The sequence below is a fragment of the Pezoporus flaviventris genome, unplaced genomic scaffold (genome assembly GCF_033815535.1).
Source record: "Pezoporus flaviventris isolate CSIRO_AGI_PZ_B2104156 unplaced genomic scaffold, CSIRO_AGI_Pfla_v1 ptg000083l, whole genome shotgun sequence".
Lineage (NCBI taxonomy): Eukaryota > Metazoa > Chordata > Aves > Psittaciformes > Psittacidae > Pezoporus > Pezoporus flaviventris.
In genome coordinates this window covers 11,082,537-11,097,661 of record NW_026892631.1, presented here as the reverse complement: position 1 = coordinate 11,097,661, position 15,125 = coordinate 11,082,537, and the positions used below count along the sequence as shown (strand labels likewise).

The window sequence follows — 15,125 nt, the reverse complement described above, 5'->3', positions numbered from 1 at the left end:
TTCAGATTTCTTCCTTAGATTGTAAATACATAAACCAGGTCAGTTTGAATGTATGATTTAGGCAGTTGTTTTCAATGGCATTTAACTTGTTAGCCTTACACTTCCCCTAGCCTAAAGGTCAATTAACCTCATGCTGCGTAACAATACCAATATTATTTTAGTATGTTGTAAGTCCAACAGGGGAGGCAGGTTTTCATTCACAATCACAACACTGAGCCAAAAACTTCCCTCAGTTGGAAGTCTATCATTTCCATCATGCTGCCTATTAACACCAAGAGTAAGTTCTGAAATTACAATTAAACAAAAGTCAAAGCTACAATAGCTTAGGTCAATTTGATCCAATCCAATCCTGTACATGCCATACTGCTGTCACACTAAATACAGTTTTAAGGTATCTAGCATCCCTGTCCTGTGCTCTGACCCTATTCCTTTTCTAGACAAAAAGTCTTTTTTTCTTCCACGAATGCCAAATGACATTGTTTTATTTGTTAATGTAACACAAATGTCGACACCTCCCTCGGAAATGACCAGTTCCAAGCATATTGTTGACTTGTTGAAGAAGGAAAAAGCATGCCATGCTTTCCCAGCAGCTACTAAGAAAATGCCATGTTTTGGTCCAGTTTCATTACACAAAGGACAAGACCAGCATGCCTGAATACTGCTGTGAGACCGAAAGGCGACTCATCATCCAATCTTACTATCTACCTACCGAATACAGATGCTCACAGTAAAGGCCACTCAGTACCAGTAGATGGTCTCCAAAGCTCACCTTAAGACCCATTCTTCCTTGCCCCCCTCTGCCCCCTCCCTTTTCTAGCTTCAATACTTCAGTAAATGCTCTTTTTCAATTCAGCTGAGGTTGTTTATCAAAAGGAAACTGACGACACTCACACAAATCCCCATTTTCCAGCTAAGGGAGCAGACCTTCCACATACCCCAAGATGAGAACATACAGGGAAGAGGTCTTGAAATACTACAGTCTGCTTGTAAAAGGTAGCACAGATCTTCTATATCCTAGCTAATGCTTATTTTGCTTCTAACAGGAACACAGAGAAACACCATTAGGGTCAGTGAAATACTGAAAACATGGTAGTGCTGAGAACATACTTCACCACTTGAACTGATATTCTTTTTCTTTGATTCCTTCCAGAAAACTCTACACACCCTGTAAAGATTTGAAGAAGATTTAAGAAAAGACTTTAGTCTGGCAACCACAACATGGGTCATACAATAAAATGGCCAAACATAGGCGATTGGGAGTACATCCTTAGCAAGCCGTTAATGCACCAGCTTGAGCCCACGTTCCAGTGTTTTCTGTACCACCCAATGTCCTCTGCAGCTTTATGATGCCCAGACAGTGTAAATAAGAAAGGCTGCTGAAGGATTTTGCATATGGTGTTTCTTTTTATAAAAGAAACAATTTACCAGAATTCTTTTCCCTATGATCCCAAGGGTGTCCTTAGCAGGGAACAAACACAGTTCCTAGTAAGCACTCCCCTGTTAAAGCTTCATATCATGTTTCCATGGAGAAAATGCTTTCTTAGTCAGAAAAAAAAAAAGAAAAAAGCCCTCTGTAGTGAACTTTTGTACAGACACTGATCTTTTCCAACCTCACTTTGGTCTCAGTTCAACCTCTTGGGTCTTGTTATGAAAAGCCTTTCCAAAGAGTAGTGCATGTAATATTGCGCAGAATGGACGAAATAAATTATATAGCATAAATGAAATGATGTAACTCAGCAAGAATGTTGCTTCCAACAAAATGCTTACTTATATGGAATCACTAAAGGAAGGACTTCAATAGTTTCTGCTTCTATTCTGTTTTAAATAGCATAGTTCACATGCCTAAACATCTTTTTACACAATCACATGGTCTGAACCTGGGAAGGATATTATTTATATAATAATAATATATAAATATTATATAAATAACCCTGCAGAATTTATCCAGGGTTATTTATCCAGCAGCAGTCAAGAGCAGTTTAACAGATTTCTGCAGATAATTCTTGTAAAAACAGTGAATTAAATCTATTTTGGTTTTACATTCTAAAAGCATTCTGTTATACAGATAGATTTGGCCGTTGCAGAATTCTGTAGAGCTAACAATTTGTTATTTTATTTGATGGAAGATTACTGCAGTAAAGGGATTCTGGCAAAAAAAAAAAAAACAAAATTCTTTTATTTGTCTGTAAAATATGAAGATGATGTCTGAAAAATGGGAGTTGTTTGCCCTTTCAATGTTGATCTATACATAAAATAAAGCCCTAAATGCTGCTTCCAGATGTAGATGATTAAAGTTTGTGCTTTTTACTGATGGCTCCAACTCCAAACCCTGTTTCAATATGTAACTAAAAAGGGTTATATACGCTACTAGAGTTATAGTTTATAATATACTCTTTTAAAATGAGAATTGTGTAGCCAAATCAAATTACTTTTGTCTCCCAACCTCTGCCAGAAAGCTGCACAAATGTTTGTAGAGAATCTTTAGTTGTGCAGGAACTTTCAGCTCTAGCATTGTTCCAATGCAGCTCCTGGAGTCTTCCCCCATCTCCTCCAGAAAACGTGCTCAGGAATGCTACTTTGGCTGTAGTGCCAACATACAATATCATCAGTTAAAATCTACTTATATGAGACACCCCACTATTTTTAATTAGCAATGGAAAGATGACTCATGGGTTATTCACATGAAATAAAACACAGCATGACTTAGGAAATTTACAGTGTGCTCATTTTTGCCAACATCAATGTTAGTAGAGTGCTATACTAATTCGCCTTCAGCTGGGAAGAGAGCGGGTGCTGAGAAGGGCCTGACCAAATGACAAGAGAAGCAATTTGGAATGCAAGATTTGGGATGCTAAAATATGATTTTAGTCTCTAACATTTGGTAGTTATTGAGTAGTCATTGAATATAAATATGGACTTCAGTAGGATTATAATGTAAGCTATTGAGCAAAGTGGGGTGTCCTTGAACAACTTTGTCAACATAAAAATACATATTTATATCTTGAGCCTGAGGAAGTATCTTTATAACTTCTATGTGTCCACCAGCCTCTCTTCAGAGACCTGCTAACTAGACTCTATGCTCAGATAAGATCAGAAATTATCCTATAAACCTCCCAGATGGTTATGTGGGTAAACACTAGCAAAAAACCTAATAATACAGCTTACAGAACTATTTTACATAAAGTTTCATTAAATTACAATGCTCAATAAAGTCTCTTTCCATTGTTCTGACAGCCTTAAACCAAGCATACCGAGTACAATTTAATTCTATTGTAAAACTGCTTTGCTCTTCTGGTGTCAGAAAAAGTTTTTACTGTAAATGAGAATGATGATTTTTAAAGAACCAGTCTCTTATCCACCGGATAGCTCATGCACAGAGCAATTTCTACCCAATCTGCAGATGTTTTAAGAATCGTAGCCAAATCCTTTTCCTCTTGGGTCATCCACACAAAACCAGGACTTTTGTCCTACTCTGTGTGCAAGCACACCGCTTGCTCTCATCTTGTGAAGGCTGGCAAAATACCCTCTCCTTTCTTTTGTGTATTTTCAAGCAGTGAAAAGAGAACTTTCCTAAAAGCTAGTGTTGCCCAAAGGGTTTCCCTCGCCTCCACTCAGGGCATTTCTCCCTCTGTGGAGACCAGCTTACAGAGTTTTGGCAGAGGCAATTTCAACTGGGTTGCACTGGAGTGCTTTCAGCCTTGTGCCAAGGGCTACGCTGCTGAGCTGCTGGCTACTACCCTTGTTCACAACCTGAGGGTCCCTTTATGCTATCAGGTATTTTAAGACTTTCCTATAAATGAGAATCAGGACTGCTTTATAATAGTTATGGCCCCTTTGGGCGTATTACAGATTATCAGCAAATGAACTGGCACACAGTTCGTAGGCCTTTTTATGTCCTCAGTATACAGTACCATAAACACTTGCTGTCCTCTTATTGGCGGTTAAGTTTAGGCAAATATGTACTCAGGCAGGTTCTTAAGTGCATATTATTTTTGTTCTACAAGTACTCCTTCAGAGCTGTTTCAGATTTATTGATGTTTGGAAGCTTTTAAATATCCATTACCCACTTAATTGACCATAGCAATTCCCTCTGACTCATTACTTGTGTTTGTTAGACTATATTTAGGCACTTTTTTTAAATGGGTGTTAATAGACCATAGGATCTCCCTTGGAAACCCTATAATAAATCAAGTAAATACCTGGTGAAGTGCTATAATGCTTATTTGTTACTACTTAATTTTATCCTTAAGATTCCATGTTTTGAAGATATAAAGTTCCTCAGTTCAGGTTACTTGTGACCAAGCTCTCTTTGGTTGTCACTGCTTCTTTATTATCCAGTTTCATACCAGGATGCACCCATACCAGCTGCTACCTCGGCTGTCTACTGTCAAAGCCATCCCATCCTTCCCTTCCCTTGAAATGGCAACCACATGCCCTAAAACTAGAATACCCCGTGAAGAACACTTCACTGTAACTCTCAAATCTACATTAAAATATGTACACAACTGTATGCACTATCTGCATTTGACTTGCTTTGAAGAACAGTATTTTCTGGGACTTCTACACACATCAGCAGAAGGAAATTAAAGTCAGTAGGAAAAAGCATACCTTATAGGTACTGGCATTATTTCTGGCCTCTCCCTTTTATTTTGTTTTTTCTCTCTCTGCTGTTTCACAAGACTGACTACTGGAAACGAATTCTAGTAGTAGGAGGTAAGAAGTGAAGACCCATATGGTGTGTACATTGTGAAGAATTAGTACTGCTTGGGCTTCTCCCCACAACCTGGATGCTACTGAAGGAATTGTTTTGTATCAAAAACATTATATCCCCAACATAAGTGGTCCTGGGGGGTCAAAATTCAATGTGGTGATGGTAGGAGAGTGTCTCTACCCTGATGCCATCCATCCCAGGGTGTATCACAGTGCAGAAACCACACAAGCTTCCATATCAGTTAAAGTTGGCCTTGGCCTCGCTGCGTTTCCTGCTTAGCCCTGCTCCACATCTGCCTCCTTCACACGTACTCAGTCCTGCGGAGGTGATGAAAACCGTGTATTCCTGCCACTGCCTGCTGCTCTGGGCAGCTACTTCTTTGGAGTCTGTGGAACACTGCAGCCAAGGAGAGGGGCAGGCATTACTTCTGACACAGGAAAGTGAGTTAAGAGACTTGTTACTGCTCTGGCCGTGTTATCCCTCATGTTCAGCACAGTCGTGGCCACCTGATCCATTCTGTTCTACTTTCTGATTCCCCTGGTTAGACTGTACCTAGTCTGTCCAAGGTCCTTCTGCTGTAATCCTGTTTATTCTAGTAGCAATGGAGATTTTAATGAACTCCCAAATATGCTGGGGTTCTTACTAGTTTAGTTCACTAGGCCATTTTAGTTAACCTGGTGAGTAAGAAATATTATTTCTGTTTTCTTACATTTGAGTACAAGTTGTCAGCCAAAGAGACATTTTTAAAGTTTTCAGAAGCGTCAGTGATAACCCCATTGTGTCAGCTTTCAGATTGGCCAAACTCGCATTTTCCCCATCCTTTTGCATTGGTAAGCAAAACAGCATGTAGTTTTTAATAACAGTGCATTCTCAAATGTGATGCGTTTAAAAATAAACACATTTTCAATCTAAAAAGTCAAACTGGGGTCCCAAATCATCCAGGAAGCTGCACACATCATGCATATGAATAGTCTTGCACTGAGTTAAAACCAGCCTATGAGTACAGTGATCTGCATGCAGAAATGTTTGCTGGTGCAGCGTGTAAGTGATAAGCTGTTTTGTAACAAGGAGGTGGATAAGGGGGAAGGGCAAGAAGGGACAAAGAGAATAAATGCAAACCTTGAGCCCAAAGCAGAAAGGTTCTGACTGAAAGATGGAAAAAGTTGTACGCAGATGACTTTACTGAAGTGTATCACCCAAGTAGTCTTTAAGGTTGTTCAGTATTTTTAATATCATTATTTTAAAATTCCAGCAAATAGTTTTTTTGCATGTTTTCACCTGCCTTTTTGCATTACTCTCCAACTTCTCTGTTGCACCTGAAGAGCACAACAGAATCTTTGTGAAATGCCTATCACCTCAGAACCACGTTTGCTGTGCACTTCTCTATTGCTATGAAACTTTGGCAGATGCACTCGACAGCATGCAAAGAGGCAAAGTCTCACCCTTAACATGACACCGTTTCAACATCCACTTTCACCGGGTTATAGAAGTATTTTCCAGTGTTTGAAAACAAACATGACAGAAGGGCACAGCAAAATTCACCCCTAACTTTTGTCTTTTAAGAACAGAATCACGTTTAGGAAGCACCTTCAGATTTTTAATGCACTGTGAAACAAAAGGCATTCTCTTTCTGCTGTCAGAAACTTGTTTGAAACTGGTGTACATGTTTCTGTAGAAACAAAGCTGTGCCTCAGCACTTTAGGAAAACCACAGGGACTGCCTTGTGTCAGAACATTTCAGTTTTACATGTGCTGCGGCTCTAGTGGATTTTTATTTTGTGCATGTTTCACTCAGTTAAAATCTTCTTATCAAGTGCAGAATGATAACACACATTTCTTCCTGTTACAAAATAAAGGCACAAACATCAATCATCTCAAATCACTGACATTCACCCAGAAATAAAAACAAATACTCTAGCTCTGTAACATTTCTCTGCTATTATCTGTTGAGAAGCACTGTCGCCCTTTCTACCAAGTACCGGAACATGGCTGCCCTCACAGGAATGTAAACTTGGCATTAACCCTGGCAGATTCCCACTCCCTGCCCTCTCTCATTTAACATTAACTCACTCCTATACTGTTATCAGAAGGTAAAGGTCATAGCTTTATTTACGCAATACAGCACTATACAAACGGTCATTAAACAAGAAAATCTTGCACCAAATAAACATGAGGCAAAAAAACAATGCTGACCTCGCTAACGGGAACTCCCCCTGGAAGTACCTTGTCATTCCCCATATGAGGTCAATGGTGCTAGTCTATCCTAAATATTAACTGCCCGCCACTGCTTCTCCACATACCCAACTCCCACACAAGAGCCAACTAAGGTCTTTCTTATGTTCCAAACCCAGGAGAAATTTAGAAAGCATTCTACTGTTGGCAAGACCGCGTGGTTCATATCCTATTCCCACAGCCTTTACTCATCCTTCCACAGCTGGAAACCTTGTCAAAGGCTCTCCTATACGACAGCAGCCTTTAGCACAATACATAAGCTGGGCAGATGGCAGGGTGGACTCCCTCGGTCCGAATGCCAGAAGCCTGGGAACCAACCCTCCTTCCTGCTTCTCATCTCCCTCAGCCCCGCTTCTCTCCACCCCAGCCCACTGCCTTTTCCTGCGGGGAAGACATCCTGCTTGTTTATGCTTTTCATGACTGCTGGCCTGCCTACATCCAGCAAGAAAGAGTGCAAAGAGGGCAGGAGGCCACCGAGTAAAATCCCACCAGAGCTCATGTTCAGTTTGGAAACTGGAGCAGAGCACAGCATGGTTCGAGCCCAGGGTGCAAACCCAGCCAGGAGCACTGGTCAGGCAGCACAGCTTGGGCAGCAGTCCCCAGAGACACTGGGACTCAGACACATACACACGTGCTGCAGCACAATTCACTCCTCGCTTCTGGCTTTTACTGAAGGTGATGGAAATAGCTTGTTGCTGACTTGCTCCAGAAGCAAACTGTAACTTCTCTGTAGCAGGCTCCTGCAACAGGTAGTCTATGCGGGGAAGGGCTTGAGTTCAGGATAGTCCCGTGCTTAGGTCTGAATATGTTACATGAGGGTCCAAGGTCTTTCTCACCATAGCTCAAGCACCAATTTAAACTGTTTAGACTTGCAATAAGATGATATTTACATACTTAAAAACAAATTTAAGCCAAAATGCTCTATGGCTAGTTTTGTACTTTTAAAGCAAAAAAAAAAGGGCAATTTTATTTGGCTGCTGCCACTCAGAAATAACACAGTAAGGTAACTCGGGAGAATGATGACTTTTAACATGTTAACCACTGACCATGCAACATTTTCATCAGTGTAAATATAACTCCTTGCCACTCTGCCAAGGTTGCACTGAATCATACAACCGCCAGTGAAGTCAGACTTTCTAAATATTCTTATTTCACATATAAACACACTAATGAAAGTGCTTTTCATTTTAGGTAGTAGCTCATTCCGAAACACTGGTGTGTGTTGCCCTGATAAATGGGAATGCTGGGAAAACTGATCATCCAAAGAAAAATTCAGTTAGTGTTCAAACAAGTTGCTAGGATATCTGTGTACGGAAAAAGCCCGGAGGTATTCAAGGATTTGCATCAGCATTTTTATATTCACATTGTCTTCAATTCAGTGTTAATATATCCTTCATCACGACCAACATATTAATTGCAGAGTGCACAGAAAGCTGCAACAAGTTACAGGCTGGATTATTATTTCATATTGCAGAGGAACATGATGACCCTCCATGATGAATGAGGACTCCCCCATGTCCAGGTGCACTACGATTCGAAGGCAACATCTCACAGACCTTATATTTGAAACCGAAAGAATGAGTTAACCCATAGAAGGTGACACTAATTTCCCAGGTAAGATGTTTTTCATCCTCTCAGGTGAACCGGAGCTGTGTACGTAGTTTCCTTCTTTAGTATTTCAGACAGAGCACCCCTTTTAATCACCTGAATGGTCTTGGAGCACACCAGAGATCACACAACAGACATGTTAACTACCGGCCCTTCAGGTCTTCACTGAAACAAGGGTTGTAGCTCACACAATTCCCTAAATCATATATGAACTGGGGACACCAGCATTTATGATAATGAAGTGGTACCCCATTCTAGTGCTGGTGTCCAAGCCTGGGGAGACACCAGTTCTTTGTATGTATTTCAGGTCAGAGTGGGCCACTTGAGTCACCTCACTTGAACTCCTACAACAAGAGACAGAAACACCCATGGGATACTCCTGTCCTCAGCCTGACAACCGCGGGTGAAACAAGAACATGTAACATTTACACAGGTCTGCAAAAAGTGCTCGGGAACATTACGTCAGTACAAGAGGGGAATATAGAACTAGCAGTTTCTATACCCTGTTTGTTGCAACTTCTCTACATGACAGCATACATTAAGCTGACAATGACTGACTTTAAACACAATAAACTCCAGGGACAGGTGACAGTGAACATAGTCCACAACCTTTCATCACCGAGTTCAAAGTGCAGCTCAGCTCACAGGCAAAACAAGATTTATAGTCTAGCCCTGAATTCCTGAGGCTTGCACACATTTTTTTAAAGCAGTGCAATTGCATAACACAAACAACAACTGCCAGAAGCTGTGACTGAAACTTCTCTAGTGTCTGATTGACTCTACTTGTATTATCAGGCCCCAGCTTGACATGTGCCCAAATAGCTGAACGCCAGATGAGAGGGAAGGTGGCAGGGATAATGCAAATATTTTTATCAAGTTGTTGAAGTGTTTTTGACACAACAACAGTAACATTATACCCTGAACAACGCCACACTGGAAATTATCCTGAAGTTTATCTATCATACAAGATGCATTTAGCAACAGCAGCATCTTTATATATAAAAACTGTGAGGTTCACCTTTATTTCCAACATAAACTCGACAAACAGAAGAAAGGTATGTAATTCCAGTGAGCACTCAGATAACTGGACAAGTCTGGGAACAAGTGCTGGGCCGGTTGCAAAGATGTAACTTACAGAAGAATTTCTTCTGCCAAACAGGAGTTAGCTTTCTCTTTGAACTTGAGGGGAAATGAGGATAAACTAGTTATTATAAAAGACGATCATTTAGTATCATCATAGCGCTTTCTAAAAATCTAACCAACAAGCCAAAGCATGAGCTAAAGCTAGTTATTTACTTCCAAAAATATAACTGTGTTTAGCTCCAAACAAATACTTCCACATACATGGCTGAAAAAAGATCAGAAGGTAGAGCAGCTATTTTGAAACCTGCATTCCCATCAAACATCTTAGTTTATTTATATATTCCCCACTTTCCTTGAAGTATTGCCCACACAAGCAGCATTTCCCACTTTGGAGAATAACCATTAATTTCACACCACAGTGTTTTTTCTAGGGATATAATTACACAGAAGACAAGTATTCTTTATTAAAATATCTGAAGGCATGTTAGGTAGTTATGACTGATCGTTATTCAGGAGCATAGGTTTTCTTTTCTCTTCCCCCCCCCCCCCCCCCCCTTTTCTTTTCCTTGTTTGCCAGCTAGCAAGAGCTTTGCACATGTAAAGGAGTGACTTGATCCCAATGCATTTTTAACGCTGTAATAAATGATGCAGTAAGGTATGGAATAATCAGGCTGAAACTCTTCTGTGCAAGACAGACAACTACTCTAACACATGCCTGACATCAACAAACGCATTCTCTCAGGGCCTGGTACACTATGAATGGTGACATTTTCTTATGGTTAATTCTTTTAAAATAATCTCTAACGTCTTCCTTTTACTTGTATTTTATATAGTAACTGGGATATACATTTTACCAATAGTTGAAGCTCCCATTACCCCCCAGTTGGGCAAATGAGCTATTCTTATGGACATAACTATGTCCAGACCGAAAAGCCTGTGTCAAAGCAGAATACAACTAAATCTGTTCCTAATGGTGTTCCTGTTGCCTTTTTTAATTTCTCCTTTCATCCTACAACTCATGTAATTTTTAATCTTTTGCCTCTCTGATAATCACCCACTAAAACACACCATTAACAATTTTAAGTTTTACTATAGCATGCCAAAGCCATGTCAGCAAAGTCTCTGAATCAGGATTTGAGAGCCTCTTACACAGTTTAAATTACCACACATTTTCTCATCAGAATGACATTTCTCCTGGGATTGAAGCATTTTGATGGTAAAACGTCACAGAAAGAACGCAGGCACATGAAGCAATTCAATGCAGCTAAAAGCCAACACACAGCAGAAGCTACATGTAAGATAAGAGAAAAGAGGGAGAAAAGAGAGAGAGAGGAGAGCAACACAATGTGTGTCAAAGGATGGAAGCAGCAAGTGAAGAGGCAGAATGAATGCACACTCATATAAAGAAGGGGAAGGGAATTTTACCAATTCTTTCTTGTCGGATCACAGAAATCCCTAGTGCTAATTACAAAGTGTCTAAACTCGTTTCCAGGAAGAGGAAATTAGCTCAAATCTTTTTATGGAAACAAAATCCTTCACTTCTTGAAGTACCAATTTTGATTGTTTCCCATATGATGGACACCTGTAAACTCTGAAGTTGCTATGTTCTACTATCTAAATGTACAAATACATAGCTTTGGAAATAAATGCAGATAACGAATAGGAAATGTGATACAGGTAGCAAAGGTAAGAAATGTGTTGGATTTTCAGCACTTGAAAACAAACCTATGCAAAGTGATAGGGCTGAAAGTCCAGCCCATTAAGCAAACATTATACCGGTGTTGTTAAAAGAAGGAGATTAAGATCTGCAGCTAGCAAAATAGTTTTCAAAAGAAAATTGGATTTTTGACTGAAAGACTGCTTTCACAGAGACTTCTTTTGCTCAGAAGATGCAATATCCTGCTGTTTGCTATGTCTCTGGAAAGGAGACTCCTCCTCTGAGAAGTTTCTCTTTGAATCCAGTTGGTGGGAAAGCCAATGGCTTCTGTAGAAGTTACCATTCAGTCCTGGTTACTAAACATCTAGAATTCATCTCTTTCGATTTCTAGTACTCAGTCTGAATCTAGGGATGTGGCAAATTCCACATTCTCATCTTGATGTTTCTGCCCAAGAAATCTGAGACTGCATGTCCTTGAGATGACTATCCCAAATCAAAACTGATAAACTGAAGGAGGGTGAGAAGAGCAAGAGAATATGAGAACTCAGATCCACAGAACTCAGAATTTTTAGTAGACAGGACAGAAATGCATCACAAACCCTGGAAAGCACGCTGCTTGTGAAAGCCCAAACTTATCACAAGCAATGACAGGCTGCTAAAAACAAATAAAAAGAGAGAGGAAGGGTGAAATGACAAGATAAAGGACTTAAACACATTAACATCAGAGTGAAAGTTTTCAAAGTGATTCCTTACATTTAATAATAAAAGCCTATCCCTAAATCATTTGTCACTACAGTGCAACAATATGCACTTTCGTGTGTACGTGTGCATGGGTGTTGAAGATTAGAGATCTGGGCGGGGGTGGAGGGAGGTTCAAACAGATGCAGGGCACTTGCAAGCAAATCAAAATTGCCTGCAAAGAGCCACTTCCTGCTGGTGACTAAGCCTTCACCCAAACAGTCAAGAGGAAGGGGCATAAGTAAAGCATTGCAAACGACCATCCCGACTGTATCCAAGTGGAGACAACTAGGACAAACAAACTCAGGAAGTGGCAGGGAGTTAGAAACCAAGAGGAAATCTATGGCACAGAGAGGAAAGTGAAGAGATTGCGCTGATCCGCAGAGAGGTCACCGCTGGGTCTCACTGTGCCAAGCTTTTTCAACACCGCTTTATTTGGACTATAATACAAAACTGGCACACACAGCTGGCGGCTGCTGCAGAGGCTATTCAAATGTTAACATTCTCCACGATAAACAGCCAAAAAAAGTTCTATGTAAGCAAATTGGAACAAACAACTAATCTAAATCTGGTTGCTAAGAGACAGAGGATTTCAGCCAAAACCAGCCCGAAGCCTCAAGAATAGTTTATTTTTTGATCAAAAAAAGTACCTGTAGATGACGCCATGTTGGTGAAGAAACATGAGGGCTGATGTGACCTCTGCTGCATAAAAGCGGGATCGAGGTTCGTCAAATTTGCGTGAGCGCTGGATTTGAAACATGAGGTCTCCTCCATTTACATATTCCATGACGAAAAAGAGGCGGTCCTGAAATTAATTAAACAGTGCTATTTAGCTAATTTCTTTTAGCAACACAAAAGACTGCTTGAAGCTACACTTTAGGCGACTGGAGCACTTACGTCAACAAATGAAAGAAACAAATGCTACAATCCTGAAAAGGGAAACGCTGACAACCAAAATCCCCCAAACCTACAGAAAACAAGACAAGAGCCTCAAAGCGAGAAAGGAGAAAAAAGAGAATAGAATCAAAGTGTAGTAATAAGCAACACGGACATAAATCTTCTCACATCAACAAATACAGATGGAATTATAATCAATTTTATATAATAACGCAGATACTTAAATGATGCCTCTATTAAAGTTTAGCCATAACATGAAGAGATAAAAGTCAATTCTGCTAACTACAGCCAGGCTGCTAGGTGAATTTCAGGCTCTTTTTTTCTTCTCTTATCTTCTACCAGCTACTTTGTCTGCAAAGCATCTTTCCCAAATTATGTAAAAACAAATTAGGTTTGCTAAACTATAGAAACCAGTGCTACCAATCTCAAACACTTACATAGAACTTTCTGAATTGCCTCACCTCTCATAAGGCAATAAAATAATTACATTATTAAAATACTTATCAGGTTATTTTTATGTTTGTCTGATGCACACCACTTCAAAGTTTAAGATGTCAAGCTTATTTCTATGACAGAGCACTAGAAATGAAATTTACTTGAGAACGGGAACTGATTCTCAGGCAATCACCCCATTCTGGTGTGTTTCAGAGGAAAGAACCTCAAAAGTAACACTCAGGGAAATAGTCAGAATTGAGAACATCAATAAATTAAGTGTGTGCTTGGCATCTTGAACCATTTGTGGTCAAAACTGGCAATGTAGGCAAAGACAAGCAAAGAAATGACACAACTCCACTTGATACAATTTATATCCTACTTTTTTGCTAAATGTTTCTTCTGAATTTTCAGTTCTCCCTGATCTATACTAACAGCCCTAAACTGTCAGCTCTTTGCCCATTCACCCCTGGTTTGAAGCTGAACTTACATTATTTCTTTACTGTAAATCATCTCCACCTAGACGCACATGAGTTTAGACAGAGGAGGAGGTAATTCTCATGCGACGTGGGGAACAGATCTGTGCATATTCTCCTCACTCATGTGATCCAAGCATTTCATTCTCTGGTCACACAGTACACTGGTGTGTAATCATGGGACTTCACCAAAAGAAGCCCCGGCTTTCACACCACACTGCAGCTAGGCTGCAGCTCATTGTGTCTGGTGTGCTGAGTTGAAGAAAAGGAGACAAGATGCAACACTGCTTTGGACAAACAAAAGCAATAGAAGATGGAAGTCAATTAACCTCCTTCAAGTGAATCCAAGCATGCAGATTACATAGTTTATATATATGAGTCCAGAAATCCATAAATGTTTGCCATTTGTCTTTAATCATCTACTCTGCAGCTTAGATTCAAGGCATAACACTTAAAAATAACCTTAAACTTAAGCATCTGCATTAATCCTGCTCATTAAGCGCCTAAATGTTACACTTATCAGAGATGTTTCCTGGAGGAGGCTAGAAATGTTTGGCTGACTTTTTGCTGATTACAGAAAGAGGATGCAGAAGAAAAAAAACCTTGTGCCTTTCCCCTCATATCTTGGGAACACAGAGACTGCCAGACTGGATCAAATTCAGGATTCAGGTGGACTGGCATTCTTGGTAAAACACTGCTAACAACCTGGTTATATTTCACAACAGTTTTGTTACCATTCCCTACTAAGGGAAACCTAGTGCAGAATAGCATCAAAGCTTCTGGCTGTATCGCACACTCAAAAGAGCATGTCTTCAGAGCCATGCCTTTGTTCTTTTTGCAATGCTCAGCGCTACTGATGACAACCATTCAAAATCATAGCACAGATCTCTTGACATTAGTGTAGGCTCTGAATATAACCTTCTTTGGACCCTAAGAAGGTGCAGACATTGTCCTTTGTTACAGACTGAGTATTTCTGAAGAGCTGTTTGGGTACAAGTGTCCCTTTGCAGCACAGGCTGGGGAGTGCTTGACGAACATTTGGCTAAAGGAGCTTCTCCTAACACTTGTTGTAATTGAACCTTACAGTGCTATTTTAACCTTTACAAAGTCAACAGTCTCGATGTGAGTAGGCACAGCCAGGAAAAGGAAACTGCAGTTCCCATTCTCCTGAGCAGCCATACCATTCCCAACATCACTAGCTTTCTGCTGCACCCAAATCACAAATATAAAGCAAACAATGCTGATGCAAAGCAATTTTGTGGAGTCTTGCAACTGTGGCTCCTGAATGGCGG

At 40.2% G+C, this 15,125-nt stretch overlaps 1 protein-coding gene across 3 annotated transcripts in view; it reads right to left on the bottom strand.

Moving 5' to 3' along the window:
- PRKCE (protein kinase C epsilon) overlaps nt 1-15,125 on the bottom strand; it is a 287,890-nt gene that overhangs the window by 38,961 nt on the left and 233,804 nt on the right. For all 3 annotated transcript variants that reach the window (XM_061475327.1, XM_061475329.1, XM_061475330.1), the window contains exon 11: nt 12,679-12,833. In XM_061475327.1, the coding sequence (XP_061331311.1) occupies nt 12,679-12,833 (155 nt within the window). The remainder of the gene's footprint in view (nt 1-12,678; nt 12,834-15,125) is intronic.